Source organism: Orycteropus afer, unplaced genomic scaffold (assembly GCF_000298275.1).
Source record: "Orycteropus afer afer isolate SDZICR_OR568_19922 unplaced genomic scaffold, OryAfe1.0 scaffold00147, whole genome shotgun sequence".
NCBI classification, from domain to species: domain Eukaryota; kingdom Metazoa; phylum Chordata; class Mammalia; order Tubulidentata; family Orycteropodidae; genus Orycteropus; species Orycteropus afer.
Genome location: NW_006921734.1, coordinates 737,892 through 765,231, shown reverse-complemented (window position 1 = coordinate 765,231; position 27,340 = coordinate 737,892). Strand labels below are relative to the sequence as shown.

The following is a 27,340-nucleotide window of genomic DNA, read 5'->3' as shown; positions in this document are numbered from 1 at the left end:
AATTTGTCATGATCCACACAATCAAATGCCTTTGCATAATCGATAAAACACAAGTAAACATCTTTCTGGTATTCTTTGCCTTGAGCCATCTGACAGCAGCAATGATATCACTTGTTCCACACCCTCTTCTGAATCCAGCTTGCACCTCTGGAAATTCTCTGTCAATATACTGCTGCAACTGTTTTTAAGTTATCTTCAGTAAGATCTTATTTATGTGCGATATTAATGATATTGTTCGATAATTTCCACATTCTGTGGGATCATCTTTCTTTGGAATGGGTACAAATATGGATCTCTTTGTCAGTTGGCCAGGTAGCTGTCTTCTAAATCCCTTGGCATAACTGAGTAAGTGCTTCCAATGGGGCATCCATTTGTTGAAATATCTCAACGGGTATTCCGTCAATTCCTGGAGCCTTGTTCTTCTCCAATTCCTTCACTGCAGCTTTGACTTCCTCCTTCAATACCATTGGTTCTAGATCATATGCCAACTCCTGAAATGGATGGAGATCAACCAGTTCTTTTTGGTGCAGTGACTCTGTATTCTTTCCATCTTCTTTTGCTGTTTCCTGCATCATTCAATATTTTGCCCATAGAATCTTTCAATATTGCAACTTGAGGCTGACATTTTTTCCTCATTTCTTTCAGCTTGAGAAATGCCGAGCATGCTCTTCCTTTTGGTTTTCAAACTCCAGGTCTTTGCACATTTCATTATAGTAATTGGCTTTGTCTTCTTGAACTGCTCTTTGAAATCTTCTGTTCAGCTCTTTTATCTTGTCATTTTTTCCATTTGCTTTAGCTACTCTCCGCTCAAGGGAAAGTTTCAGAGTCTCTTCTGTCATCCATTTTGGTCTTCTCTTCTTTTCTCATCTTTTTAGTGACCTCTTGCTTTCTTCATGGATGATGTTCTTGATGTCATTTCACAATTCTTCTGGTTTTTGGTCACTGGTGTTCAATGCATTAAGTCTATTCATTAGATGGTCTCTAAATTCAGGAGGGATATATTCAAGATCGTATTTTGGCTCTCATGGACTTGTTTTAATTGTCTTTAACTTCAAGTTGAATGTGCATATGACCAGTTGATGCTCTGTTCCACAATCACCTCTTGGCCTTGTTTTGGCTGAAGATATTGAGCTTTTCCATCACCTCTTGGCAGAGATGTAGTCAATATAATTCCTGTGTGTTTCATCTGGTGAAGTCCATGTGTACAGCCTCCGTTTGTGTTGTTGAAAAAAGGTATTTGCAATGAATAAGTCGTTGGTCTTGCAAAATTCTACCATGCGATTTCCAGCATTATTTCTGTCACCAAAGCCAAATTTTCCAACTACTGGTGATTCTTCTTTGTTTCCAACTTTTGCATTCTAGTCACCAGTGATAATTAACACATCCTGATTGCATGTTTGGTCAATTTCAGACTGCAGAAGTTAATAAAAATCTTCAATTTCCTCATATTTGGCTTTGGTGGTTGATGCATAAATTTGAATAATAGTAGTATTAACAAGTCTTCCTTGTAGGTGTATAGATATTATCCTATCACTGACAACATTGTACTTCAGGACAGATCTTGAAACATCCTTTGTGATGATGAATGCCATGCCATTCCTCTTCAATTTGTCATTCCCAGCATAGTAGATCATATGGTTGTCTGATTCAAAATGGCCAAAACCAGTCTTTTTCAGCTCACTAATGCTGAGGATATCAATCTTTATATGTTCCATTTCACTATTGACGACTTCCAATTTTCCTAGCTTCATACTTCACATATTCCATGTTCCAATTATTAATGGATGTTTGCAGCTGTTTCTCATTAATTTGAGTGGTGCCATGTCATCAAATGGAGGTCCCAAAAGCTTTACCTTATCCATATGAGTAAGGCTGGTTTTACTCTGATGATGCAGCTCTTTCCCAGTCCTATTCTGAATGCCTTCTAACCTAAGTGACTCACTTACCCACCTTGCCGCTTGTGGGATGTGGCCTGGGTTCCCTCCCCTTACCTGCATCCCTGAAGCTGACTCCCTCAGTCAATAATTACTGAGGGTCTACTATATGCCAGGCACTACTCTATATGCTAGGGAATCAACAATGAATTAAAGGACAAAATCTCTGCCCAAAAAGGGCAAAAAAGACAAATAAACAAGTGAAATATATGTCAAATAGGGGTAAGAGGTGTCAAGAAAATAGAGTACAGATACCATCTAGGGAGAAACTAGAACTTCAAATCACCAGTATCAGGGGAGACATCTTATAAACAAGTACACCAAAGAAAACAAAATAAACTTCTTTGAATTATGAAATATTCTATAAAGAATAAATCAAGATTCTATGAGAAAGTAAGGGAAGAAGCAAAAGCTACTTTAGACTGAGTCTTTCTGAGGTAATTTTAATTCTGATAAAATGGCAGTCATGAACATAAGGTCACACAGATGGGAAATAGCAAAGCTAGAATGTGAATCCAGGTATTTGGCTCTAAGGTCCACGACCTTAACCTCTACCCAATGCTGTCTCTCTAAAGAGTAGCTCAAAGATGTGAGCTTTCATGTCATTTAAATGATACTCACTCTAAAGAAGAGTCTAAAACTCATGGAAACTTGAAAAACAAAAATACTGGAAACAGAATAAGGGTGACAGTTTTCATGAATTGTTTAAGAGTATAAAGAAAGATGAAAATCTATATACACTAAGAAATCTTTTTCATAGGTCAATAAATGTTGTATTTCTTACCTTAACACCTATAGCAACAATCAGGTGCTTGGGAAATTGAGAGCTGTCAAAACAATACAGACATTTCTCCATTTGTACAGCAAGTCTCTGGTGCTCAGCAATAGCTTTTTTCCTCTGGTTCTCTTCTTCTTTACCAAGACATTCTCTTTCAGCGGCTTTGGAGACAAACATGTCATCCAGAGAGTAATAGTCTCCGTCGGTTTTTCCCATAAACTGGAAACAAACAAACAAATATTCGGGGGTGGAATGTAGAAGTTTTTACTGTACTGTACCATCCTGCACTTGTATCTCTAAGTTCCATGATAAACTCTTACATTAAAATGAAAGAAACTTAAGATTAAAATTTAAGTTTTGACATTCAAGGGTTAATCAATTCATTATCAACATCAGTATCATTATCATCATCATCATCATCATGGCAAAAGATTACTGAACATTCACTGTGTGCAGTTATATGCAATTTATTGTTTTATACTCCTGTGAGGCAGAGCCCATTATCATTTCCATTTAATAGACAAGGAAATTGAATCACAGAGTGGTTAAGAAACTATTTTCACTTTGAAAATTAATATATACCTTATATAGAACACAACATATTTTTCAATTATATCTCTAGATGCCCTCTTTACATCTCCCCCTACATAAATTATGGGCAGACAGATGCTTTTAAAATACAAAGCACAAATTTTATTTACTTATTTATGCCCCTGCTTAAAATCCTCAAAGAGCTCTATGTTGCCACAGCTGTGATCATATTCACACTCAGGTTTGGCATACTAAATCACAGACATGGAAAGGTATAAAAAGTAAAAGCTTGGGTCCTACAGCCAAAATAATCAGGGTCAAATTCTATTTCCTTCAACAACTGTCTATGGGGCAAGTTATTTAATCTCTCTGTGCCCTCTCTATTCCTATCTCCTTATTTTACAATGGTTATAACAACATTATCTAATAGGTTTATATCACTTAATACTCACAAACACATGCCTGGCACACAGTAAGGACTCAGTATTGTAAGCCACTATTGTCATTACAAGTCTTTTCATGATCTGCTTTTGATGACCTCTCCAGACACATCTGTCACACATATTCAAACTTTGTATTTTAGCCACCCGATTTTCAGTTTCCAAAAGCACTGTTACCTTCAGGTTTTGTACATCCTGCTCTTTTCCCAATTCTGTCCTCACTTTGGCCATTCCACCTACTCATTTTTCAATTTCACGTTTGATTTAGTTGTCACCTCCTAGAGCTTCCAAGTCCCTCCAATGTGTATCTGTACATCCATCAATCTCATAATGTCCACACTCTATCTTATTGCTCAATGGCTTCTCTCTTTCTTCCTAAGTTCTCTCAAAACAAGAACTACTTTCCATTTATTATCAAATACAAAACAATAGTAAGATATTTGGATCTTAGTAGACACAAATATTTTTAGAAAGGTGGAGTGGTTCTATTAATTGCAGACAAAGTAGATTTCAGAGCAAAGAATATTATGAGGGATAAAAAATACCACTTCATAATAATAAAGAAGTCATACCATCGAGAGGACATAACAACGATAAAAGTCTATGCACCTAATAACAGTTTCAAAATACATGAAAAAAAGAATGATAGAATTTCTAAGAGAAATTCTAGACAAACCCACAACTGTTAGAGATTTAAACACTTCTCTCTCAATAACTGGTAGAAGTAGTAGACAGAAAATGTACATACAAATAACACACTGCTGTCAAGTCAGATCCAACTCATAGCGACTCCTCCTTGGGTTTCTGAGGTGGTATCACTACGGAAGTAGATTGTCCAACCTTCCTTCCGAGGAATGGCTAGTGGATTTGAATTGCCAGCCTTCTGGTTAGCAGTCAAATGCCTAGAAGACTCAAACATGCAGCAGTATAATACATCTTCTTCTAAACTGCACATGGACTAAGTGGGTGGGCAGCATTTCTAAGAAGGAGAGCAGAGAACCCTCTGGCTCAGGTCGCCACTGACTGGGAGCAGAGAGGGAAGCAAACCGCAGGTGGGTGGGCCCTGGGACGAGCTCACGATGCAGGGCTGGGGTCCAGCACTTCAAGAACAGCTTTCTGGCATGGAGGGGCCAGAGTACAGGGTTTTTGTGGTTATCTGAACCAGGCAGAAAGTAATGGCCCCCTATCCATTGGGATCTTTGCTGATATTGAACTGCAGGCCTGTGGGTGACAACATAATGTCATCACTAGCATCCAAGCCAAAGCACGGAAACATGGAAAGTGGGGACTCACTACGGGCACCTTGGACCTTTTTTTCTTATCTTCCTCCTTTCCCCACCTCTCCCCTGCCTCATCCAGTAGAAGAACACCTGTCTAAGCCACTAAGCCACCTGCCTGTTGTAACCCAAAATCCCCTTCACAGCAGAGACCTGCATCCACATTCCACACAATGATCCCATCATGACAAAGAAAACTGCAGAACAACCCAACACACCTGAATTAATAACCTATATATATATATATATATACACACACCAGCTCCATCTTTGCAAAAATATTAAAACATAAAATCAAGCAAAACAAATCAATACATAATTAACAGTTAAAAACAACTTCAAAATGTCTAGGAAACAATAGGCAACCTCAAATCAAACAAAAAACAGGATAATACAATAGAAATAAAATCCCACACAAAAATCTCACTACACATGGAGGAAAAGGAGCTCTGCAAAAGAATCAGCCGAGAAGGAATTTAGAAGATATGTTTATAGAACACTACAAAAGCTTAAGGAAACCTCAAACAGAACCAAGAAGAACACAGACAGTACCCTGGAAGAACTCAGGAAAACCATTCAAGAACAAAATAACAAGATTAATACACAATAAGAACTCATACAAAAATGGCAGTTAGAAATCCAGAAGATGAATAGTAAAATTACAGAATTACACAACACAGTGGAAGCACAGAAGAACAGGCTAGAACTGGCTGAAAAACACATTTCCCAGCTAGAAGATAAATCCTTTGACATCAACCTGTATGAAGAAAAATCAGAACAAAAATGTAAGAGAAAGGAAGAGAACATAAGACTTACAAATGGGATGACATGAAAAGAAAGAACATACACCTCACTGGAATTCCAGAACAAGAAGAGGTGAAAAAAATCACTGAGAAAATTGTGGAAGACTTGCTAACAGAAAATTTCCCCCATATCACAAAGGAAGAAAAGATATTTGTCCAAGAAGCTCAAAGAACCCCTCACAGGATTGATCTCATGAGAAAAACACCAAGGCATAATCAAACTCTCCAAAACCAATGACAAAGAAAGAATCTTGTGAGCCGCCAGGGGCAAAAGAAATATTAATTATAACAATCAGATAGGCTGAGTTCTGATTACTCAGCAGAAACCATGCAGGCAAGAAGGCAATGGGATGGCATATATAAAACAGTGAAGGAAAAGAACTTTCAACCAAGAATCATATATCGAGCCAAACTGTCCATCAAATATGAGGGTGAAATCAAGATATTCTCAGACAAACAGAAATTAAGGGATTTTGTGAAAACAAGACCAACCTAACAAGAAATGTGTAAGGAAGTCCTTCCAATAAAGAACCCACAGCAGAGAACAACAAAATCAGGACACAGGACATCAACACTAAAACCAAGTCAGAAACAGATGTTCAAAAGAAACCCATAAAACATTGTACACAAAAAAAACAAGGGAGTCAATCTGCACATGACAACAGCAACTAACCAAACAGTGGGAATAAAAGTCCTAGGTACAAAATTTCCAAATGGAGAGGAATGTCATTATAGACAATGACCTTATAGAACAATGTCCTTATAGAACAGACTGTTCCAAAAATATAGAGACAAGAATTCACTCGAAGGTAACCATGGAGAAAATTAACAAGGCCCCTAAGCAAACCCAGAAACAAGGAAAACATAAGGGCTTAGTAAACACAAAAGCAACAATAAAGAAGAAAAGAAAGGAAACACTTGACAACAAAATGAACCCAGCACAGAAAAGTATAAGGACCAAGGAAACTCCAACAACACGAGAAAAAGAAAACACAATAAAATAGAAAACACAATAGCAATAAATTTATACCTATCACTAATTACATTCAATGTGAATGAACTAAATGCACCTATCAAAAGAAAGAGAGTGGCAGACTAGATAAGAAAAGAAGACCTGTTGATATGTTGCCTACAAGAGACCCACCTTAGACACAAAGATAAAAACAAATTAAAAGTTAAGGGGTGGAAAAAATATATACCAAGCCAACAGTAACCAAAAAAAAGACTAGGAGTGGCGATATTAATTTCTGATAAAACAGACTTTAAGATGAAAAACAGCATAAGTGACAAAGAAGATCACTATACGATGCTGAAAGGGTCAACTGACCAAGAAGACATTCCTATAATAAATACCTATGCACCCAATGAAAGTGCTCCAAAATACATGAAGAAAATATTAATTGAATTGAAAGGGAAAACAGACAACTCTACAATAGTGTAGCAGCCTTTAACACACCACTTTCAAGGAGGGACAGATCAACTAGAAAAAAACTCAACAAAGATACAGAAGAACTCAACAACACAATCAATCAACTTGACCTCATAGATATATACAGAGGACTCCACCCAACAAAAGCACAATTCACATTGTTCTCCAGTGCACATGGATCATTCTCCAAAAAAAGATCATATGTTAGGACATAAAACAAGCCTCAATAACACTGAAATACTACAAACATTGTTTTGGACCCCAATGCTACAAAATTAGAAACTAATAATAGGAAGAAAGGAAAAAAGATCAAACATGGATGTTGATTGATACACTGCTCAAAAACTACTGGGTAATAGAAGAAATGAAGAGTGAAATTAAAAAATTCCTAGAAACAAATGAGAATGAAGATACATCTTACCACAACTTATTGTTGTTGTTGTTGTTGTTATTTGCCATCGAGTCGGCCCCGACTCATAGCGACCCCTCCTTGGGTTTCCGACACAGTATCACTACGGAAGTAGGAATGCCCAACCTTCCTTCTGTGGAGTGGCTGGTGGGTTTGAACCGCCAGCCTTCTGGTTAGCAGTCAAGTGCCTTAGGCACTATGCTACCAGAGCTCCTATAGGACACAGTGAAAGCAGTACTCAGAGGTCAGTTTATAGCAATAAATGCACACATCAAAAGAGAAGAAAGAAACAAAATCAACACTCTAACTCAACAACTTCAACAATTAGAAAAAGAACAAAAGAATCATACAGTATCCAGAAGTAAAGAAATAATAAAGATCAGAGCAGAAAGAAATGAAACAGAATACAAAATAAATAAATAAATAAATAAACAGAAAATCAACAAAACAAGAAGCTGGTTCTTCAAAAAGATTAACAAAATGCACAAAACATTAGCAAATCAAACAAAAGAGAAGATGCAAATTACTAGAATCATAAACGAAAAATATGTCATCACAACAGAACCAAACAAAATAAAAAAGATACTGACAGAGTATTATGAAAAACTGTACTCGAACAGATTTGAGAACCTAGAAGAGATGGACAAGTTTCTGGAATCACAAGACCAACCTAAACTACCCCACTCAGAGACAGAATACTTGAACAGACCCATAACAAAGGAAGAAATTGAACAGGTCAGAAAAAAACTTCCCACAAGGAAAAGTCCTGGCCCTGATGGCTTCATTGGAGAATTATACCAAACATTCAGGGAAGAGTTGACACCTACACTACTCAAACTATTTCAAAACACAGAAAAAGATGGAATACGCCCAAACTCATTTTATGAAGCAAGCATAACATTGATACCAAAACCAGGGAAAGACACCACTAAAAAAGGAAAACTACAGACCAATATCCCTCATGAATATAGATGCAAAAATCTTCAACAAAATCCTACCCAAGAGAATCCAACAACATATCAAAAAAATAATACATCCTGACCAAGTGGGATTCATACCTGGCATGCAAGGATGGTTCAACATCAGAAAAACAATCAATGTAATCCACCACATAAACAAAGCAAAAGAACCATATGATCACATCAATCAACACAGAAAAGGCATCTCATAAAACCCAACACCCATTCATATTCAGAACTGTCAGCAAAATAGGGATAGAAGGGAGCATTCTCATTCAGATTCCAGGGACCTAAGAATAGGTTCTGTTTGCCAAAGACAGCAGGGACATATAGGAGGCTGACAACAGGAAAGGAAACAGGTGGTAAGTGTATAAGGGCTGCAAACTAGCACATAGAGGAACATAGGACACCTGCTTACATAGATAACATAAAAACAAAACAAAGAAAACAAAAATTGTGGGCAAGTCACTCCAATATGCTGCTGTTGTTGTTATGTGCCATCGAGTCAGACCCAACTCATAGTGACCCTTCCTTGGGTTTCCGAGGCAGTATCACTATGGAAGTAGGTTGCCCAACCTTCCTTCTGAGGAGTGGCTGGTGGGATTGAACCGCCAGCCTTCTGGTTATCAGTCAAGTGCCTTAGGCACTATGCTACCAGAGCTCCTACTCCAACATACTAACAACAATTAAATATAAACACAATAATGTCATAATGCCTCAGTGACAACAGAGCATCACAGTCCACACAAAGAAGCAAGATAAAAGCAGAAGAAACAAGGGACCAGGATACAGACCCAAAACACATCCATGAAGAAGACAGAGCACTGGAACTTCCTGATAAGAAATTCAAAAGAATTATATTTAGGCATCTTCAACACATTGAGAGACAGATCAAGGAAAACACTGACAAAATTGAGGAAAACAAAGAAAATCCTAGAACAATTCCAAAAGACAATACAAGGACAAAATAAATGGAAAATTAGAAATGATATAAAATCTACACACAGAAATCCAGAAGATTAATTAAATGTTCAGAAATAGATAACACATTGAATGGGCAAAGAAGTAGAATTGAATCAATGGAAGACAGAATTAGTGAGACTGAGGGCAGGTAACTCAATGCTTCCTTGGAAAGGGAACAATCAGAAAAAAAAATAAAAACAAAATGAAGAAAGCTTAGGGTTCATGTGGGATACCATCAAAAGGAATAATCTGCATGTAATCAGAATTCCAGAATAGGAAGAGACAAATAAAACCACAGAAAAAATTGTCAAAGATTTGTTGGAAGAGAATTTCCCCAGTATGATGAAAGATGAGAATATATACACTCAACAAGTCCAATGATCCCAAAAAGGATAGACCCCAAAAGAAAATCACCAACACATATCATCATCAAACTCACCAAAACCAAAGACAAAGAATCCTGAAAGCAACACGGAAAAAATATGAAAAGTTCCCTAAAAGGGCAATCAGTAAGACTAAGCTCAGATTTCTTGACAGAGGCAATGGAGGCGAGAAGACAATAGGATGGTATCTATAAAACCCTGAAAGAGAAAAATTTCCAACCAAGAATTATATACCCAGCAAAATTGTCCCTCAAACATGTGGTGAAATTAGGACATTTCCAGATAAACAGAAATTAAGGGAATTTGTTAAAACTAGAGCAACTTTACAAGAGATACTAAAGGGAGTCCTTTGGACAGAGAACAACAGCAAACAACAACTGACCATTAACACACATGATGATATAACCCAGAAATCAACCCAGTTATAGAAGTATCCAAAGTAAATAAGCCTACAAGATTGTAAACAGGGAACCAGAGACATCAATTGATAAATGAGGGCAACTACAAACCAAAAAGAGAGAAAAAGTTGTGTAGTTACAGAACTTCTAAATGGGAGAACTACAAAATAGAACGGACTGTTCTAAACTTGGGAAGAAAACTATAAATCACAGGGTAATCTCAAAGAAAAATGATACACTTCACATCAAAATAAAAAAGAGGACCAGCAAAAATATTTAGCAAATACTAAAACAATAGCAACAAAGGAAGCGATAACACGATTCATAAAATGAACTCAGCATAGAAAATTATAGGAACAAAGAAATCAACACTACAAAAAAGCACCAAACAAAATGACAGCAATAAATTCATACTTGTCAATAATTACATATCTGGCAAGGGACTTATCTCTAAAATTTATAGAAATCTCCAACACTTCAATAACAAAATGATTAACAACCCAACTAAAAAATGGGCAGAAGACATGAATAGACACTTCACCAAGGAGGATATTCAGGCGGCCAGTAAATACATGAAGAGATGCCCATGATCACTGGCCATCAGAGAGATTCAAATAAAAACAACAATGAGATACCATCTCACCCCAGCACTGATGGCAAGGTTCAACGAGACAGAAAATAACAATTGCTGGCCGGGATGTGGAGAGATTGGGACTCTTGTACACTGCTGGTGGGACTGTGAAGCGATATAACAACTGTGGAAAGCAGTATGACGATTCCTTAGAAAGCTGGAATTGGAGGTATCATTTGACCCAGCAATCCCATTATTAGGTATATATCCTAGAGAGATGAGAGCCAGGACAGGAACAGATATACGCACACCTTTGTTCATTGCAGCACTATTTACAATAGCAAAAAGATGGAAACAACCTACGTGCCCATCAGCAGAAGAGTAGATGACCAAACTATGGTATATACACACAATGGAATGGTATGCAGCACTGAAGAATAATGCAGAGTCTGCAAAACGCCATATAAGATGGATGAACTTGTAGGACATTACCCTGAGTGAAATAAGTCAATCGCAGAAGGACAAATATAGTATTAGTTTGTTGTTGGGGAGGGTCAAGGAAAGATTTATATACAGAGGGAAACTTTGTTGGTTGCCAGGGGTGGGAGGGGAAGGGAGGGAACACAGAAAAAAAAAATGCATCGACCCATGTCACTTTAGTTTTGTGTATTCCACTGTTCATAAATTACACTTCAATAAAATGCATTTTAAAAAAATAGGAATAGAAGGGAATTTCCTCAACATAATAAAGGGCATATATGCAAAGCCAATGCCCAACATTATTATTAACAGAGAAAGACTCAAAGCATTCCCCTTACGAACAGGAATCAGACAAGAATGCCCTCTACCACTACTCCTATTTAATACTGTATTGGAAGTCCCAGCCAGGGCAATAAGGCAAGAAAGAGAAATAAAAGGCACCCAAATTGGCAAAGAGGAAGTAAACCTATCTCTATTTGTGGATGACATGATCCTATACATAGAAAACCCAAGGGACTCATCAAAAAAACTACTGGAACTACTAGAGAGGTTCAGTAAAGTGACAGGATACAAAAATCAGTTGGATTCCTCTACACAAACAAAGAGACCTCTGAAAAAGAAATAAGGGAAACAATATCATTTACAATAGCTACTAAAAAGATAAAATATCTAGGAATATATCTTACCAGAGACCCAAAAGACCTATACAAAGAAAACTACAAAGCACTACTCTAAGAAACTACAAGGGATCTACATAAATGGAAGAACCTGCCTTGTTCATGGATAAAACTCACTCAAAATCAAACTCACTGCTGTTGAGTCGAACCTAACTCATAGTGACCCCCTCCTTGGGTTTCCAACGTAGTATCTCTATGAAAGTAGCTTTGGATAAGAAGACTGAATATTGTGAAAATATCAGTGCTATCCAAAGCAATCTATACATTTAATACGATCTCAATCCAGATACCAACAAAATGTTTTAAGTATATGGAAAAACCAATTACTAACTTCATATGGCCTCGGAAGGAAGGTTGGGCAATCTACTTCCATAGTGATACTGCCTTGGTAACCCAAGGAGGGGTCGTTATGAGTCAGGACCAACTCAATGGCACATAATAACAACAATTTAATATGGAAAGGAAAGAGACCTTGGATAAGCAGAGCACCACTGAAGAAGAACAACAAAGTGGGAGGTCTCACAGTCCCAGATCTCAAAACCTACTATACAGCCACAGTAGTCAAAACAGCATGGTGTTGGTAGACAGATAGACCAATGGAACAGAATTGAAAATCCAGAAATAGTTCCATCTATCTATGGGCAGCTGATCTTCTACCAAGGACCTAAACCCATTAAATGAGGAAGAGACAGCCTCTTTAACAAATGGTGCTGGCAAAATTGGATATCCACTTGCAGAAAAATTAAATAAGACCCATACCTCACCCCTGACACAAAAACAAACTCCAGTTGGACCAAAGACTTAAATGTAAAACCCAAAACTATAAAATTCATCAAAGATTAAATAGGGGAAAATTTGTTGTTGCTGTTGTTGTTGTTGTTATCTGTTATCGAGTTGGACACAACTCACAGTGACCCCTCCTTGGGTTTCTAAGGCAGTATCACTATGGAAGTAGATTGCCCCATCTTCCTTCCGAGGAGTGGCTGGTGGGTTTGAACTGCCAGGCTTCTGGTTAGCAGTCAAGTGTCTTAGACACTACGCTACCAGAGCTGTGGCATAAATAGACTATCAAGCATAACTCAGAATGCACAGGAGGTGGAAGAGAAGCTAGATGACTGGGATCTTTTAAAAATTAAATTCTTATGTGCATCAAAAGACTTCATGAAAAGAGTAAAAAGAGAACCTACAGATTGGGAGAAAATATTTGCCTATGACATATCTGACAAAGGACTTATCTCCAAAATCTATAGAAAACTTCAACACCAACACCAAAAATGCAAACAATCCAATTCAAAACTGGGCAAGGGACATGAACAGACACTTCACTAAAGATGATATGCTGGTGGCCAACAAACAGATGAAGTATTTCTCACCATCGTTAGTCATCAGAGAGATGCAAATCAAAACTACGATGAGATATCATCTCACTCTAGCAATAATAGCCAAGTTCAACAGGACAGAAGTAACAAATGCCGGCAATGCTGTGGAGAGACTGGAATTCTCATACACTGCTGGTGGGACGGTAACATGGTACAACCATTGTGGCAAATGGTATGGCGTTTCCTTAAAAAACTGAAAATAGAAATACCATTTGAACAAGCAATTCCATTACTAGGAATATATCTTAAAGAGGTGAGAGACAGGATACAAACATACATATGCACACCTGTGTTCATCACAATTCACTATAGCAAAGAAATGGTAACAACCTAAATGCCCATCAACAGATGAATGGATAGCCAAACTATGGTACATTCACACAATGGAATACTATGCTACATTAAAGAACAATGAAGGATATGCGAATCATCTCACAACATGGATGAACCTGAAGGACATTATGCAGAGTGAAATAAATCAATCGCAGAAGGACAGATATCATATGACTCCATTACTGTAAAAAGTCAAGGAAGGCTTTGCTTAGGGAAGGGAAATCATTTTGTAGATTACTGGGGATGGGAAGGAAGCAGAGGGAATAATTTCAGAATAGTTGGGGCCCACATGCTGAACTGGGTAAGGGGAGGGATGGTAAGGAAAGATTCTGTGACCAGCATGATAAGATTTGGGAAAGAGAGGACACCAAATTGTGCACATAAGAGATAGACAACAGAGGCTAATACCAATATATCTACAACACTGTTTTAACATTAACACCAAACACCAGGCTACAGATAAACACATAGACAATTGAGAAGACCAGATGGGGTCAGTGAATAGGTTTGTACTCTAAACCAAAGATAGATTCAGCTGAGGCTAACCTTGCACAGATACTAGTGATACAAAATACCTGCAATCATTACAGATGCAACAGAAGACAGACATAGAGCAAACCCTCATAGCCAGATAGTGTGGGAGAGTGACCTACCAGATCTGCCGACTCAGGACACCAGGCTCAATTGGCACAACTAAATATATAAAAATCTTATTCCACAGCCTACTTTGGTGAGTAGCGACTAGTGTCTTAAAAGCTTTTGAGCAGCCATCTAAGATGCAGCTAATGGTCTCCTGTCGTCAGAAGCGAAGAAGAGTGAAGAAAAACAAAGGCATTTGGAAACAATCAACCCTAGGACATAATGAACCTCAAGACCAGAAGAACTAGATGGTGCCTGGCTACCAATGCCAACTACTTGGGAAGGGATTAAAACTGGAGATCCTGGATAGAGGGGGAGGAAAAACGTGGAACAAAATCCAGAAACACAATAATGACCAGAATTACTGGTCGGGTGGAGTTTGGTGGGACCCCCAAGTCTATGGCCCTGGGATACATTTCAGGCCTGGGATAAAAGTCACTCCCAAGGGCTGACTCTCAGACCAACAGTAAATAAGACTTAAATGTAGAACATTCAACCCAGGGCAATGCACTCACCTACTCTATGGAGATACATCCATTGGAACAATTGGCCATAGGGCACCAGAAGGGCAACATTCACATGAAGGAAAAGCTAGACACACAGGAGTGCATAATTAAGAAGGGCATGGGGGGGGAGGAAGGGAGGGGAGGAGAGTGGGTTAGGGTTGGGGGTGGTAATTGGGGAGTGAAACCAAAAGTACATGAATGTTGAATGTAAAACAAATTCTGCTTTGTAAATTTGCACCTAAAGCACAATAATAAATAAAGTACACACGGGATATTTACCAAAATAGGCCACATTCTGGGTCATAAAGCAAGTCTCAATAAATGTAAAAGGATTCAAGTCACCTAAAGTTTGTTTTCTGAACATAAATGGAATTAAATTAGAAAGTGTTAACAGAACAATCTTCGGAAAATCTCCAAGTAGAAACTAAACACACTTCTAAATAATTTATGGTTCAACATAAAAAAATAAAAGAAAACTAGAAAGTATTTTAAACTAAAATAAACCAAAAAACACAACATATCAAAATTTGTGGGATGCTATGCATAAAGCACTACTCAGAGGGAAATTTACAGACTAAACACTTAGGTCACAAAGAAAGGTTTTAAATCAATGATATCAGTTTCTATCTTAAGAACCTAGACAAAAAGGACAAATGAAACCCAACATAAGCAGAAATAAATTCCTAAAATGCCATTCTTGAGAGAATCAGCTAAAAAAATTATTAGTAAGCATTCCTATAGCATATTAGCTTCTTTATTCACATTAGGAATTTGTGGCCTTCCATATTTTCTGCATATTAATTATTGCATACTTCTCTATTGCTTCCAGTTTATCTATTTATATGAAAAGCCCTGCTTTAAAAATAATTTTAACTTGAGACCTTTATCTCAACCATAATTCACCAAACTAGTGAGCAACCATGTGTACGGTATTAATAGAAACTTTAAGTATTCTCTAATCCAAATATCCTTACAAAATAATAATTGCTATTATCACTGGACATATTAAACACACACACACACACACACCTACACACATCACAAAGTTCAGAGTGACTGAGTAACTTAATCAGTGTTATATAGCTATTAAGAGAAAGAACCAGGAACCAAAGCCAGGTCTGTCTAACAATAAAATTGAAAAGCACCTGGCACAAAGTAAGCCCTCCCTTAAGAAACGATCTTCAAAATATAGAAAGGGTGTGTTTTAAAAATATGAAGTACAACAGAGAGAAGAAAATTGAAACTTTATCTAGAATAAACACAGATACGTATCATAGACAGCTAACAGGTATCTATCCTATCTAAAAACTATGCCTTCTTATGATATAGCCCATTGTTAATGAAATCAGTTCATAAATGATAAAGGAATACATTCAACTCAAATCAAATGCTCTACACATGGAGGAAAGTATTTCTATACTTTAAATCTATGTTCCCTGGATGTTGATGAACTTCTCTGATTTATTTATAGTATTTGAATTAAAAATGGTACACAGTATTGTCAATTAGACTTGAATGACTTCAACACAACTAAAATATGGTTCTTACATATTCAAGAACAATAACTATCATTTTCTCCTCTACAAGCCTCTAATTATTTGCATTTTCCATTATCTTCTCTTCAGGAGTTGATCCAAAACTCTAAATCTGTAGGGAGAATCATTCAATTAAGTAGGTCATTACCAGCCTATATGCAATAGGATAAAATGGAATGCATAAATATCGATATCCTAGGCATTAGTGAGCTGAAATGGACTGGATTTGGCCATTTTGAATCAGACAACCATATGATCTACTATGCCAGGAATGACAAATTGAAGAGGAATGGTGTGGCATTCATCATCACAAAAACTGTTTTAAGATTTGTCCTGAAGTACAACACTGTCAGTGGTAGGATAATATCCACACACCTATAAGGAAGACGAGTTAATACAACTATTTTTCAAATTTATGATCATCTCCCCACACAGCAGACACAGACTGCCTCCTCTTTCTTCCATGGAGCAGCTGGTGGGTTCAAACAGCTGATCTTTTGGTTAGCAGCCAAATACTTTAACCACCATGCCACCAAAGCTCCTTAGGAAAGAGAACAGGGACATGAAAATATGCCTCTTACTCATTTAGAAAGAATCCTAAAGAAAGCTGATGATTTGGTATAAGCCCAAAATGGTACACATCATAAATCTTAAAACTTTAAGGATTTCTTTTCCAAATAAATCTGAAAATTGTGGTAAAGTGACTTAAGAATTACAACAAAGGAGATCAGTGAAGGAGCAGTAGGAAGAAGAGAAGGAGGAACAGGAAAGGAAGGAGGGCGACAGAATGATGCAAACTATCAAACCTGAGAGTGGTCTTGGGGACTCCTGAATTAGCAATTGGTGTCAGAATGAGGGTATTCTTGAGAAATCCCTAACTTTGTAAGGACATAAAAACCAAACATAATAAAGGAACACTGACTAGATTTTAGATCTTAAAAAAAAAAAAATTCTAACACTGAAATATAGGCAATACCTTGTTTTTTAATAAAAGAGATGGTTCCATATGATACACAGGCACCACTCAAAAAAGTACAGTTGCAGCTCTACAGCTCCACTCTGGGATGTCCTGAAGGATAGTGGTGAGCAAAAACCTCTTAGTAGCCAGAACTTTGAGCAGTACACTTTGTGGTTCACGACACCTAGAAGCAGAAATGTACAGAGATACACCTACACTAATGGTTTGGCTGGATGGTCAGGGACTTGGAAAGATGACAGTTAGAGAACTGGTGGCAAGGAGGTCTGGAAATGAGGTTTGTGGACAAAACTTCCAAAACTGGTACAGAGTGCAAAGTTATTTATGTCTCATGTGAAAATACATGTATCACCAGCCACTCCTATCATTGCCCCAAAGAGCGTGTGCACAAAGTGCCCAACGCAGGGACGGAAGTTATGCATCAGCACTACAACATGAACTTCCACTCACCAATGACAGCTAGCTACACTGCTGAGTGTCCACTCTGTCAAGAGCAGAGATCAAAACTGAGTCCCTGATAAGGCACCATTCCCTGGGGAGACCAACCTGGAGAAAGGTTGAGTAAATTGGACCACTTCCATCATGGAAGGGGCAGTGCTTTGTTTTTACTGGAACAGACACTCTGGATACGAATTTGCTGTCTTTGCACACAGTGCTTCTGCCAAAACTACCATCCATAAATTTACAGAATGATGTATCCACTGTGATAGTATTCTACACATTGCTTTTGACCAAGGAATTAATTTCACAGCAAGTAAATCATGGCAATGGGTCCATCTCATAGTATTCACTGTTCTTATCATGTTCCCTATCATTTTCAGATAGCAGGCTGGATAGAAGAGTAAGGTAGCCTCCTGAAGACTCAATTACAAGTGCTGGCAAGTGACAATTCTAAGTGGCAACACTTTGTGGGGCTACAGTAATATCTTTTAAGTTATAGTACGTACTCTAAATCAGCATCCAAAATAAGGTGTTACTTCTCCCACAGCCAGGATTCATAGGTCCAGGAATCAAGGGATAAAAATGGGAGTGATCCATCTCACTATTATCCCTAATGACACACTACTAAAATTTTTGCTTACCATCTCTCCTTGCTGTAGGCTGTACTGGTCTAGAAGTCTTAGTTTCAAAGAAAGAAATGTCTCCACCAAAGGCACAACACTGACTTATTGAACTAAGGTTAAACTCAAGTTGAGACTGCCACCTGACCATTTTGGCTCCACTGAACCAAAAGGCAAAGGAGGGGGTTGCTATACTGGCTAGGGGGGCTACTGTATGGATGGGGTGACTGATCCTATTCAGGGCAAATTGGGTTTGCTACTCAAAAACAAAAAAAAAAACCTCACTGCTACCAAGTTGATTCCAACTCACAGTGACCTCCCAAAGGGTTTCCAAGGCTGTAAATGTTTACGTAAGTATATTGCTCCATCTTCCTTCTATAGAGTGGCTGGTGAGTTTGAACCACTGACCTACTGGTTAACAGCCAAATGCCTAATCCACTATACCATGAGAGCTCCTTGTGTTCGCTACTACACAAAGATAGTAAGGAGAAGTATGTCTGGAATGTAGATTTTCTAATGTACCTCTTAGTACTCTCATGGCTGATGATAGAAACCTACAAAAACCCTACTAAGGTTGTGGTTGTTAGGTTAATAGAAACCTACAAAAACCCTATTAAGGTTGTGATTGTTGTTAGGTGCCACTGAGTCATCTCAGACTCATAGCAACCCTATGTACAACAGAATGAAAAACTGCCCGGTCCTGTGCCTGTCTCACGATCCTTGCTATACCTGAGCCCATTGTTGCAGCTACGGTGCCAATCTATCTTGTTCAGGGTCTTCCCCTTTTTTGCTGACCCTCCACTTTACCAACCATGATATCCTTCCCAGGGAATGGTCCCTTCTGACAACATGACCAAAGTTGTGTTGTTGTTGTAAGATGCCATCGAGTCGTCTCTGACTCATACTGACCTTATGTACAACAGAACAAAACACTGCCCGGTCCTATGCCAGCCTCACGATGCTGAGCCCATCGTTGCAGCCACTGTGTCAATCCCAAGTCTTACTCTGGAAGCTCCACTGAAACCTATCCACTGTGGGTAACACTGCTGGCATTTGAAACACCAGAAGCATAGCCTCCAGCCTCACAGCAACATGCAAGCCACCACAGTATGACGAACTGACAAGTTTGTACACTACATATAAGTAAATATGGATCATGCATGTTTGGAATTTAATCTCTATTAACAATGCAAGAGTAAATAATTTTTAAGGACACAAACACTATGTTTTTGAACACATGAGAAAAAGCAAAAGTTCTCTAAACTTTTCATTTAATTTTATAAAGTTTAATAACTAAACGCCAAGGCTTTCAGAGGATACTCAATAACTCTTTAAAAAGAAAAAAAAAAGTGACGCAGTCAACATTTTAAACAATACTTACATCCGTTTGCAGAAGTTTATTATCTAATGTCAAGAGGGTGTGAAAGTTATTCATCCAAGTTTCCGTATTATCTTCAAAAATTTCAGGAAGATCCTGAAAGTATGAACTATAGAATAGTTTTAAGATCAGAATCAGGGAAGAGAAAAGAATCCTCCGGGCAGAGACATCATTTGCATGGGTACTGCAGAGTTCAATAGTGGCCTGGACGTCTGATGGCAGGATCAGGATCAAAGGTTTTCTTTAAATATTCTGTTAATGTTTGCAAATTTCTATCACCGAGCTCCAGTCAGGAACGGAAAAGGGAATCCCAGCTGTGGAACACAGCTGACACTAACCGCAGAACAAAGTGAATACTAACCACTTGGACTGCCACTCTGCCTCTCAATTAAGGTAGGACTGTTAATGAAAGTCCCAGATCTTCAGAGTGAAGGTTTGGATCACTTCACCAAGCAACAAACCATGACCAGCTAAGGTGCTGCTGAGGGTAAAGGGAATATGAAATTGGTAGCAGAGGAAAGTAGTTAAAAATACCAGCTAAAGGGGACATCAAGCTCAACTGGCATAACATACTACACAAAAACATTGTTCCACATCCTACTCTGGCAAACAGCAACTGAGATCTTAAAAGCTTGCAAGCGGCCATCTAGATGCAACGATAGGTCTCTCCTTGTTCAGAGTAAAGAAGAATGAAGAAAATCAAAGAGTCATGGAAACAATTAGTCCAAAGGACTGGTATACCATGCGATGCTCAGCCTATATGACTATGACACCAGAAGAACTAGATGGTGCCCAGCCACCACTGTCAACCACTCAGGGTGGAGTGGAAGGGTTATATGAAAGTAACACGAAAGTCCCAAATAAACAATCTTTAAAAATACTCCAGAGGAGGGCTCTATGTAGGAGATCCTGGATAGAAAGGGAGAACAATATGGAGCAAAACTCAAAATCATCAAAAAAAAAAAGTGGGGGAGGGACACCAGGTTTGCTGGTCTGATAGAGCCTGGTGTAACCACTAAGACTATGGCCCTTAGCTGCCCTTAAGGTCTGGAATTGAACCCACTCCTGTGGCTTCCAGCCAAACAAAAGACAGCTATATGAGCTGAACATTTACATTAGGTAGATACACTCCTTGGAGAGTTCAATCATGGGAAAACAGAAGAACTGTATGCACAGAGAGACAGCTGGGTGGGGCAGGAGTGCATGGGAGGGAAGGACACAGGGAAGAGGTGGCTATGGGGAAGAAGTGGGAGGAGAGCTGTTGCACTGTGGAGATTGCAGTCGAAGTCATGGGACAGAGTATATGTGAACTGCTGTATGGAAGATGAATTTGCTCTGCAAACTTTCACCCAAATCACAATAAATTAAAAAAAAAAAAAGACTTGCCTAAAAATAAAATTGGGTATGCCAAAAAAAAAAAACCCTAAAATCACATGACCAGCTGTAGATATTAACACACTATGAATATTTCTCCCAAATTGTTATGAATACTTATATGAATATATATTATTGTTGTTATGTGCCATCGAGTCAGACCCGATTCACAGCGATCCCTCCTTGGGTTTCCGAGGTGATATCACTACGGAAGTAGATTGCCCAACCTTCCTTCCGAGGAGTGGCTGATGGGTCTGAACTGCCAGCCCTCTGATTAGCAGTCAAACCATATTAGTAATATTAACTTTATATCTCAGTATTTAAGTTCTAGAATATTAAAAGGGAAGCATAAACCAGCTAAGAGAAGACTAAATATCACTCAAAGTTTGTTGTTTTTTTTAATAAAGAATTCTGTATTTTATTCTGGGATTAGTATATCATATTTGAGATAACTGCATCAGGCTAGACAGAAGGATGACTGTTGCTTTATTTGGAGATTAAATATTGTTTAAAGAGATCTGCAAAGGTAACAAAGTATGGGCGGTGGTCACTTTTATCAATTTGGGTAGTCTGAACTTTTACTATCAATTCTTATATGTATACTGCATCATTATGATGTTAAAATGTTCACAATAATTCACTGCAGGAAGAAAATAAGGAAAGTGATTCATGCCTTTTCAAAATTGATTTATGATTATAAAAACTCAAAGACTAAAATTCCAACTAGGAATTATTTTCAAGAGTGGAACCAAAGTCTGCTTGGCTAAGACAAAGAAGTGCAAATAACAGTGTATCAAAAGAACATAATTAAAACTGTGATAATGATCTTCATCTTATGCATTCATACAAGGCAAATTATTATATTACCTAGCTCTTTTACAAATAATTAAAAGTCTCACAGTTCTTGAAGAACTAGTATCACTATCACCTAGCTTGTTAAAAAGAACCCTAACTTTCAAGTATTAACTTTCTGAAGTGGCTAAAAAGACATCCATGTTTCTGTTATTTATATAACTACCTGGTAAGTATACAACCAAATCAACAGTCCTTTGATACCCTGACTACAGATTATCAAATAACCATTAAGTTTAAATTTAAGATGAAAGAAGAATCTTAAATGAAACATAGCCTACTATAGCAACTCTCAGTTGACATACTCTGTTTCTAAAAAATTGTTTCCCTATTAAGTCATATACAACTAGTCATTTTGGTCTTTGCCAACCAAGCAAGCCCATTAAGGGGCAATGTGACCAATTAAAAAAAAAAAAAAAAAAAAGACAATAATGATAAGAAACGAAAGACTGTGATTTTTTTTTAAATATCATTGTTGCAAAATCAAAACAACAGCATTAAAGAGAACAATAAAAAAATCTGAATTTTCTAGACAATTTAGTATATAGCACTGAAAAGGAGATTTTGGAGTTCTATGCACTTTAAATCTCAAAATGTGACTGTAGACAACAAATACTTATTGATTGTGTTATATGTCAATGACTATGCTAGAAAGTTAGGATATAATGGTGATCAAAAGCACGTATGATTCCAATGACAGAATACTAAGAAAGATAGACACTGGCCAAAGGATTGCTCAAAGAACCGTCACGTTGGAGCTGTGTGGAAATCTGAAATCCTAACAGGCAAATTAACCCAGTAAGAGAGGATAAGAAATAAAATAAAATAAAAAAAGTTTCCTGAAAGAGTAATGATAAAGGTGAAATCTGTATGAAAACGAATAATCCACTAGATGGAATGGGTAAAGATGGCAAAGAACAGAAACAACATGTGAAAGAGTCTGTGGCAGGAGGAAACACAGCACATTTGAACAATCAAAGGCAGTGTGGCTAGAGCAGAGGAAACAAAAGAGAGCGTGATGATTTGAGATGAAGCTGGAGAGGCAGAGAGACCAGACCACTCAAGGCCTTCTTAGGCCATGTTAAAGAATCTGACGTTTAACTTAATAGCAACCAAATGCCATCTAAAATGTTTTGCGGGACTAATATGAACAGAAAGACATTTTGAAAAAAGTTACTCTGGCTTCAGTGAGGTATAGTAAAGACAAAATTTGAAGGAGATAAGAAGCAATGCCAGGAAGCCAGTTAGGAGGCATCTTCATAAACCAAGTAAGAAATAATGGTAGCTTGAAGAGTATGATAGCAATGAGAATAAAGAGAAGTATATTGCTTAAGGGCAGTTGGGAAGTCAAGACTGGTGACAGATTTGATCTGGACAACAAGGGGAAAGAATGACTTCTAGTTTTCTGACCTAAGTCAGATGTAAACTGGAAATGAACCAGGTTTGGGAAAAGGATATATGATCATGGGCAAGTTACTATATATCACTGAGTACCAGCTTTTGTTTATTAAATGGAGCTATAAAGCTATAAGGAGCTCTGGTGGCATAATGCCTAAGGCACTTGACTGCTAACCAGAAGGCTGGCAGTTCAAACCCACTAGCCACTCCTCAAAAGGAAGGCTGGGCAATCTACTTCCCTAGTGATACTGCCTCAGAAACCCAAGGAGGGGTCGCTATGAGTAGGGTCCAACTTGACGGCATAAACAACAACAACAACAAATACACATACATACACAAACAAACACACACAAAAAAAACCAAACCAAACTCACTACTTACAATGCTAACAAAATTACTGAGGAAAGATGTATACAAAACTCATGAAGATGTGCCTGGGTTTATGTTGCCAAAAATACACTGACATCTTAAATTTTAAATGGACAAGTTTATATTTAAAGAATGTTGGAGTCAAGTGGATGTATTTTAATAAAGAGCAAAGCACACACAACTGATTATTCCCAAATACCAAAAAATGACACATGAAAACTGCCCAAAGACAATAATTAATTGTCAGAAATCAATAGGCATCTATTAACATGAATCATTTGAAAGGCAGTACTGTTTAATGAGAAAAGCTGGACTGGGAATAGCAGTAGAAACTTCTGGTACTAGCTTTTGTAACTCTTGAGCTGTGAGAATGTAGAGAAGTTATTTAGTCTTGTATAAGCCAAGTTCTTCTTTAAAAAAAATTATTTGCCTATTATCATCTAGAAAATCATAAATACACTGTCATTCACATTCCAAGATATATACTTATTATATATATAATATCATTAATTATGTAGAACATATTAAGAAAAATACAGAAAGGATAAAAATAATAATTTCATTATCTAAGTAGAATCAAGTTTATATTTAGCATGATATGCCTTTCTCAAGCTGGTTTTAAGAAAGAGACACTTAGAAATTTAATGTTAAATAAACTGAAAATGAACATAATCTGAACTTCAGAATTCTAAGAAAAGGATGGACAATATAAGCAAATAAATGACAGAAGGAAATAGGACTGTGTTTCCTCACAGAAAAAAAACCTACTGCCATCAAGTTGATTCTACCATATAGCGACCTTATGGGACAAAGTAGAACTGCCCCAAAGGGTTTCCAAGGCTGTAAATCTTTACTGAAACAGACTGCCACATCTGTGGCTGATAGGTTCAAACTGCCGACCTTCTGGTTTGCAGCTGAGTACTTTAACCACTGTGCCACCAGGAGGCCAGCAGTAGCATATTACCAATCATTAAACTCTGGCCTAAAAATTTGCCTTAAATTAAATGTCAGATTAAATCTATAATGAATGTTTATAGACTACAGGCATAACTCAGTGATATTGCAGATTCCTTCCAGACCTCTGCCATAAAGGAAGTATTGCAATAAAATGAGTCACATGACTTTTTTGGTTTCCTAGTGCATACAAAAGTTACGTTTATACTATATTGTAGTTTATTAAGTCTGGAACAGCATTTGAAAAGTTTGACGTATTGTGAGAATTGCCAAAACGTGACACAAAGAGACATGCTATTGGAAAAATGGCACAAAAGACTTGCTCCACACAAGGTTGCCACAAACCTCCAGTTCGTAAAATACACAGTATCTGCAAAGTGAAATAAAGTGAAGTGCAATAAAACAAGGTATACCTACCTGTATATTAAACAACTAGTTTTCATATTTAAAAACAAAATGTATATTTCACAATAAAATCAATTACAAAATGTTTGTTTGTAATATTTCTTACAAAAAAATTAAGTTAATCAAAGTTACGAAGAACCAGTTCTCTACAAGTAAATCACTGCTAGATAGAATAACCAGCTTCTCAAACTTCAAAGGTACCCTAGGAATACATCTTACCTTAGATGCCATACTCATAAAAAGTTTGTTTTGATCTCCTGCTGTTCCCATCTTTTCATTTTTGACTAAATCACTTAGGCTTAGATCATCATCATCATGGAAGTATCTGATCCTTTGCTTTCCCTCATGGGTTAAAGCCTATGACAAAATACACATTATTGATTTGTGAAGACATACAATCTGAAGTATTTTTACCAGATTACCTTTAAATTTAATATTAAAGGTAAAAACCCCACTAATCTATCCTTCCAGCTTATCCCTATTCCACATGCTTCCATGTGGAGTGACACATCTTACTTTGTCTGCCCCTTTCCTCTCGTCTTCCCCAGGAATGGAAGCATGACTCTGTTGATACCTGATTGATTACTTTTGGTGAAAAAGAACTGCTCTCTCTCTTCTTCTCTCCTCTCTGCTGTGTTCTACCTCACAGTAAAAACTCCCTATCACTGTGGAGCAAAACCTCAGGTTATCTAGAGATGTAATGAGTATATGCAACACAGAGGAACAGTATTAGCAAGCCCACTTATAATTATTAAGGCTCTGCTCTCCAAATAGCTTTATCTTAAATAAATTCCAATCCTCATATAACACTATCCTCGGTCTTCCTATAGGTGGGTTCGGTTCTATATCCAAGTGTGAAAGAGAAAAGTACGATTTATTTCTTCCCAAATCAAATGTCCTCAGTTGTTGTTTCCATATTCCCTTATCCAAATAAAACCCAGTCTTCAACTTCTTTGAGATCTTTGAAAACATGTTCCCAATCTTTTTTTCCCAACATTACAGTTCCTGTCTTCACTGGCCTAAATCTCATTTCCATGACTTTAATAACTGCCTGACTCCAGATCTTCAATTTCTGGCCCTTTCATCCTTTTACTATACTCAGAGAGCAAACCTCAATCTTAAATGAATGTATCTATACTCTTCACTTTTATGCCTAGACTGCCTGGTAATATTAATTCAAAAAGGGCATTCAATACCCTCTGGCAATGTGTCTATAGATCCCTAGTCAGTTTTTTCTGTCATTTCCCATAGTTAACTATTCAAGCCTTCACTATTCTCCTGCCTCACCTCTCCTCTAACCTCCTAACTCCTCCCATTACATGAGAACAAGTATCTATCCCACTGTCTGTTTGTTGAATGAATAAATCGGCATCTCTAGCAGCACAGGCACTCAGTAGAAAAATAATAAACACTCAACAGAAAAATTCTGAGTGAATAAATCTTTTGTGTACTCATTTGTATGAGCTTTCTAATTTATAACAAAAATCTAACTTGGGAAAACTTCTTAAGTTGTTTTTGCCATTTCAAGAACCTTAAGTGCTAAAAACTAACTTCAAGAGCTGGAAGATAGAAAATAAAATTCAGTTAGTAAAGGATCACAGCACTTACATAATTAAGACTTAAGACAGCACCATGTATGTTTACCCCATCACTAGGTCTCAGATTACCTGTCTAGTACAGATAACACATTTGGGAAACTAAAGTTTTCCCTAAGAGCTATGATAAGTATGCAAGAAGCAGCTTACGCATAAATACTGTCCAAGAAATATATACTAAAATTAAAATTGCCTTAACATTCAAAATTCCCAATTGTTTTAAAAAGTAGTTGAATTTTGATCAAAGATTTGTTAGCAGAATCCTGATCAAAAGGGGGAAAATGCAGAACAGAATTTCAAATTTTATTAGACTCCAGACTTCCTGGAGACATCAAGGTTAGAAGGACCCTGAAACTACTACCCTGAGATAAACTTTAAACCAAAAATATCCTCTGAAATCTTCTTAAAACTAAACAATGGTTTAACTTAACTAATTAAAAATGTCTGCCTTCTGCTTGGTCACAGCCAGCTACCCAGAGCAACTGAGTAGTTGATCCTGTGGGCTTGGGACCATAGTCACAGGGGACATCAAGCTCAATTGGCATAACATACTA

The 27,340-nt window shown here is 37.4% G+C and overlaps 1 protein-coding gene across 1 annotated transcript in view; it reads right to left on the bottom strand.

Moving 5' to 3' along the window:
* The window catches only part of CWF19L2 (CWF19 like cell cycle control factor 2), a 140,308-nt gene that overhangs the window by 35,082 nt on the left and 77,886 nt on the right, over positions 1 to 27,340 (bottom strand). Inside the window, exons 12-13 of the mRNA XM_042781669.1 lie at positions 25,411 to 25,548; positions 2,719 to 2,931 (exon numbers count right to left, since the gene is read on the bottom strand). Of these exons, the coding sequence (XP_042637603.1) occupies positions 2,719 to 2,931; positions 25,411 to 25,548 (351 nt within the window). The remainder of the gene's footprint in view (positions 1 to 2,718; positions 2,932 to 25,410; positions 25,549 to 27,340) is intronic.